General features: G+C 41.4%; 1 protein-coding gene across 2 annotated transcripts in view; it reads left to right on the forward strand.

Annotated features, from left to right (window-relative positions):
- IQCM (IQ motif containing M) overlaps positions 1-5,582 on the forward strand; it is a 486,330-nt gene extending 480,748 nt beyond the window's left edge. For both annotated transcript variants that reach the window (XM_070474777.1, XM_070474778.1), the window contains one exon: positions 5,223-5,582. In XM_070474777.1, coding sequence (XP_070330878.1) covers positions 5,223-5,326 — 104 coding nt within the window. In that variant the 3' untranslated portion in view covers positions 5,327-5,582. The remainder of the gene's footprint in view (positions 1-5,222) is intronic.
- Positions 5,583-6,000: the final 418 nt, after the last annotated feature.

Consider the following 6,000-nt stretch of genomic DNA (forward strand, 5'->3'; position numbering starts at 1 on the left):
ATCTCACTTATTCTCACTATTGTCCTATAGAGTAGATACAGTTACATCTCTGTTTTGTATATAAGGGAATCCAGGCCCAAAGAGTTGAGTCATTTGCTTGAAGTTTCTATGACATAGTTTAAAGGTCTTGGTTGAAGTTGTTTTCATCTAGAGACATTTTTTCATTTGTCCTTGGGACCCAGCAAACTTTTGGACCACACAGGTGACATGAACTGAGGCACGGCAGCTTTGAGGCTCTGCTCCATCTTCCCTGTCTCATGAAAAAGATAAAGTTTCCTTGCTCCTCTTCTTTGAAATTTTCTCTTCTCTTTTCTTCCTTTCCCTTTCCTTCCCTTCTCTCTCTCTCTCACCATCTCTCTCTCTTTGTTTTTTGGTATTATTATATGATGGTGTAACCCTCTGGGCCCATGCCTTCCACTGTGGTCTCCTGCTGGGCTCCCCATTTTGAGTGAACTCTAAGCTTTGCCTCTTGATGCTTTACCCCTCACAAAGCTGAAGCTCAGACATCCAGTTCAGTTCATTCACTCAGTCGCGTCTGACTTTTTGCTACCCCATGGACTGTAGCACACCAGGCTTCCCTGTACTTCACCAACTCCCAGAGAGTGCTCAAAATCATGTCCATCGAATTAGTAATGCCATCCAACCATCTCATCCTCTATCGTCCCCTTCTCCCCCTGCTTTCTATCTTTCCAAGCATCAGGGTCTTTTCCAATGAGTCAGTTCTTCACATCAGGTGGCCAAAGTATTGGAGTTTCAGCTTCAGCATCCTTCCAACGAATGTTCAGGACTGATCTCCTTTAGGATCAACTGGTTGGATCTCCTTGCAGTCCAAGGGACTCTCAAGAGTCTGCTCCAACACCACAGTTCAAAAGCATCAATTCTTTGGTGCTCAGCTTTCTTTACCTCTTTTTAAAATTTCCTTTTCAGACATCCAGGGCTCAGCAGAAAACCTCAGAATAACACCAAAAGTAAACTGGCTTTAGCGCTTTGACCATATCCACTGTGGGTGCTTGCTAAGTTGTTTCAGTCCTGCCCAACTCTTCGCGACCCTATTGACTGCAGCCCACCAGGCTCCTCTGACCATGAAATTCTCCAGGCCAGAATACTGGTGAAGATTGTCATGTCCTCCTCCACGGGATCTTCCTGACCCAGGGATCAAACCCAAGCCTCTTATGTCTACCTGCATTGGCAGGTTCTTTAACTAGGTTTACTAGCACCACCTAGGAAGCCCCAAATATCCACTAAGGTTACTCACTTTACTTTTTTTTGGGTCTTTATTTTCTTCCTTCTCTGCCAATTCAGCAATACAGCTTAAAATATATTTAATATTTTATTCAAGATTTGAGTACTGTTAATCAAAATGATTGTTTTCTGAATCTATCTCACCATATAAGAAAAATGAAGGTCGAGAATATTTACTTTGAATGATTAAAAATGTATCATGTATACTTACATTTTTCTCCTCCCTAATGTGAATGATCCTTTATTTAATTGAAATATTTATGAAATAACAAATTATGCTATTTAGGATTCTGCTCCCAGTCGCACTTAGGTCACCAACTAAGATTCTGGTAGGCAATTTCAATGTGCGGGATTTTTTTCCCCCACATCAACAAGCAGTTCTCTGCCACCAGCTGGGAGTCCTACAGTCTTATTCAGTTCTGATAGAGTCTACCTGGAGAGTGTCAACTCCCAGTCAGATCCCCTAGGCTCAGGGCTCCATCCCAGGAGACAGTCTCCCATTTTAGATGCCAATCAACAGTAGGCCATCAGGACTTCACTGGTGCTAATGCAAGGGGCCTGGATTCTATCCCTGGGCAAGGTGTTAAATCCCACGTGCCACACCTGAGTCTGCATCCTGCAACTAAAGAGCACATGTGCAGCAGTGAAGATCTTGCATGCTGCAACTCATACCCGGGGCAGCCAAATAAAGGAATATTCTTTAAAAAGTAATAGATTGTCAAGGTACCCACAGCTTGTGCTCAACTTGGCTACAAACCAGGGATTCTCAGGACCCCCTCCTCGGGTTTTATTAATTTGCTAAAGCAGCTCGCAGAGCTCAGGGAAGCACTTCCTCACGTTTACTAGTTTACTGCAGGATGGGATAACAGATCCCAAAGAACAACCAGTGGGTGCGAGCAGGAGTGAGCCCTGGGAGAGTCCCAGACTTCTGTCACTGTGGCATCGCCCTCCCAGTCTGAGGACGCTGCCATCACCTGGAAGTTTTCTGAACCCCACACTGTTGGGACTTTTACAGAGGCTTCATCACATAGGCGTGAAAGTGTTAGTCGCTCAGTCTTGTGGGACATTTTGCGAACCCCAAGGACTGTAACCTGTCAGGCCCCTCTGTCCATGGATTCTGCAGGCGAGAATACTGGAGTGGATTGCCATTCCCTTCTCCAGAGGATCTTCCTGACCCAGGGATTGAACCCAGGTCTCCTGCAGTGCAGGCAGATTCTTTACCCTGTGAGCAACCAGGGAAGACCATCACACAGGCGTGATGGACCGTTAATTCCCTTTCCAGCCCTTGTCTCTCCTGGAGATGTGTTGGTGGGGGGACTAAACGTTCTAAGCTTCTAATCATGGCTGGTGACCAGTGCCCATCCAGGAGCCCACACAGTCACCTCGTTAGAACCAAAGGTGCTCCCAACACTGCTATCACTTAGGAAATTGTGTTTTAGGAGCTTTGTGCCAGGAACTGGGGGCAGAGACCAATCTATACACATTTTTTCTTATCTCATGCAATTGTTAGGGGAATTTCTTTATAAAGCCCATCTATATTACAATTTCAGTATAAATAATAACTCAGCAACTACATTTTGAATACTTATGAATTGTCAGACACATTTTTATCTAATGGGCTTTGTGTGTTTGAGGGATTTTAGGTTTCTGGAACCATTAGTGGAAAGTACAGTGTTCCCTTATACTCTCTCACTTGCAGCTCCCTCCTCCTGGTCCCTGTTATTAGCACCTTGCATTAGTGTGGTATATTTGTTATAACTGATGAGTCAATATTAATACATTATTGTTGCAAATAGATCTCTTTTCTAAAAAAAGATTATTGGAGTGTAGTTGCTTTACAATGTTGTTTTAGCAACATTGAAAATACAGCAAAGGGAATCAGCTGTACATACAGAGGTATCCTGGCTTCTCCGGCGGCTCAGCAGTGAAGACTCTGCCTCAGAAGTGCAGGAGCTGCAGGAGCCTTGAGTTCGATCCCTGGGTCGGGAAGATCTGCCGGAGGAGGGCATGGCCCCCACCCCAGTATTCTGGTCTGGAGAATTCCGTGGACAGAGGAGCCTGGCGGGCTACGGTCTACAGGGTTGCACAGAGTCGGGCATGGCTGAAGAGACTTAGCACACGCAGCACACACATCCCCGCTCCTCTGTTTGGGTTTCCTTCCCACTTCGGTCCCCACAGAGAACCGAGTAGAGTTCCCTGAGCTATACCTTTGGTTCCCATTGGTTATCTATTTTGTACATAGTATCAGTAGGGTATACCTCTCCCAATCTCCCAATTCATCCCATGCCCCCTTCCCCCTTGGTATCCATATCTTTGTTCTCTAGATCTGTGTCTCTTGTTCTACTTTGTAAATAAGATTGTCTATACCAATATTTTCATATTCCACAATATGCACTAATATACGTATTTGTTTTTCTCTTTCTGACTTCATTCTGTTATACATGTATCTCTTGATATGTTTTTGAATCCTTTTAGAAATCAAGCAATATGTATGTTATTCCTATTTAAAAAAAACAAGCTAAGATTGAGTATTAAATTTTGATTCACTCGCAAATGTATAAGAATAAGAGCTTCGACCATTATATTCACTTTCTCTTCTATTTTACCTGCTTTGAGTAATCCTGTATTTCAGCTATTTTCTGCTTATTGAAATGTATGCTTGGTATTGCATATTATTAAAAAATTTCCATAGGAAATCATTGTATCTTGAGATCTCATCTTTAGAACTAACACACTTATCTTGTATAATTACTATATTATACCATGCTTACTCTCTCAGTCGTATCTGACTCTTTGTGACCCTGGGGACTGTAGCCCTCTAGGCTCCTCTGTCCATGGGGTTCTCCAGGCAAGAATACAGGAGTGGGTTGCCGCACCCTCCTCCAGGGAATCTTTCCAACCCATGGACTGAACCCAGGTCTCCCACATTGCAGGTGGATTCTTTACCTTCTGAGCCATCAGAGAAGCCCAACTACTATTTTAGGACACCAATTGGTGATGATCTTTTCCTGTGATCACACCTGCAATGAAAATTACTATTACTAATTGTTTTATGAATACTCCATAGTCTAATTTAGTTTTGTTATTATAAGCCTTGCTCTTTATCTAATGGCAATATAGATAAACATGAAAACAACAATGCTCTGCTTTTTGTTTAACAACACATCATCATTTATTTTCTTTTAGTAATGAGGAGTGCTCTTCTCATAACTTTAAACATTCTTTTGAGTAATTGTTTAAGTTTTCACTTAAGAACAATAGTTCTTACAGGGCAAAGTAGACTACCACGTCTGTAAATTAGTCCTGTGGGTAATGGTGTCTACGGTAAATCTATGGCTTTATTTCTTTTTCTATAAGAAATCTCTGACTGCACTGGGTCTTTGTTGCAGCGTTCAGGGCTCTCTAATTCAGGTGTGAGGGTTCAGTAGTGGCTCTGTGTGAGTTTAGTTGCCCCACGGCGTGTGGAATCTTAGTTCTCCGACCAGGGATGGAACCCGTGTCCCCTGCATTGGGATGTAGATTCTTAACTACTGGACCACCAAGGAATTCCCTTTTATTTCTTATTTGAACTCATTTCATTCATAAAGATGAATCAAGTACAAGGCATCTCTACAAAGCATGCTTTGTACTGATTTGAATGTCATATCAGAACTGATTTCACTGTAAAGCAGAAGTTTTCAGTGTTGTTGCTCCTATGGTCAAACATATGTTGCATCTAACTTACTTCATGTATGCTGTATATTGGTGGAGTCCAGATTCTGCTATCCTTTCTCTCAACTTTTTCGTTAATGGTAATTCTTGCTGGATCTCATGTCAGATATACAATGTAATGAATGCACCTAAAGGAGACATACCAAAGTCAAATCTGTTTCAGTACCACCATAACTGATTGCCCATAACATTTGATGATTTCAAAAGCATGATACATTCCATTATATAACTTAAAATTCATTAATGTAATTATATATTTTGTCCAACAGTAAGTGGGCATCCAGTACTCAAAAGAGCTAACATCCAGATTGTTGGGAAGCTGGTGGCCGCATCTATAAGAGAGAGGAAAATGAGACAACGGTATTCATCATGAGAAGTAAGATAGTGTTTTCAAAACAATTTTGTTACCTTAAGAGTTGACCCTGTCTCCCCAAAGACAGATTAGCATTGGCCATGGATTAATTCTGTATCAACTGGAAAAAAGGACAAGCATCTTTGACCATCCAAAGAAGAAATTCAACAAGACGGTCTATAATTACTAAATGTCTTCAGATGAACCATTCATTGGATCTTTTTTTTATAAATAATGGAGTTGAAATCACATAGTATCAAGTATTCCTTTCATTGGACTCAAATTTGGTTTGTTCCAGTACCAATAAATGCTGTAAAAAAGTTAAAATTCTTATTTTCAAACATTTGTTTCCATTTTTGGAAATGATTTCTCAAAGTGTGTTTTAAAATATATTATTTTATTAGTGTAGTTATCATATTATGTTTCCCCTATCTTATTGCTCAGTTGAAAGTGAAAAACTGAGAGTTAATATGTAGTATTCCTGAGCTACCTGCCTTAACTCGGAAAGGACCTGAAGCACAGTGGCTAACACCAGTCCCTTAAAAATCTTGAATTTAAATTTATCAATCTGTCCATCATCCATCCATCTGTCCATCATTCCTTCCCTCATCCCTCTGTTTCTCCTTTCATCTGTGAATGAGATTGGAGAAAGAAGAGAAGACATGAACCCAGAGGGAACATCACCCGTGCACAGC

Source organism: Odocoileus virginianus, chromosome 12 (genome assembly GCF_023699985.2).
Source record: "Odocoileus virginianus isolate 20LAN1187 ecotype Illinois chromosome 12, Ovbor_1.2, whole genome shotgun sequence".
In the NCBI taxonomy this organism is placed as follows: domain Eukaryota; kingdom Metazoa; phylum Chordata; class Mammalia; order Artiodactyla; family Cervidae; genus Odocoileus; species Odocoileus virginianus.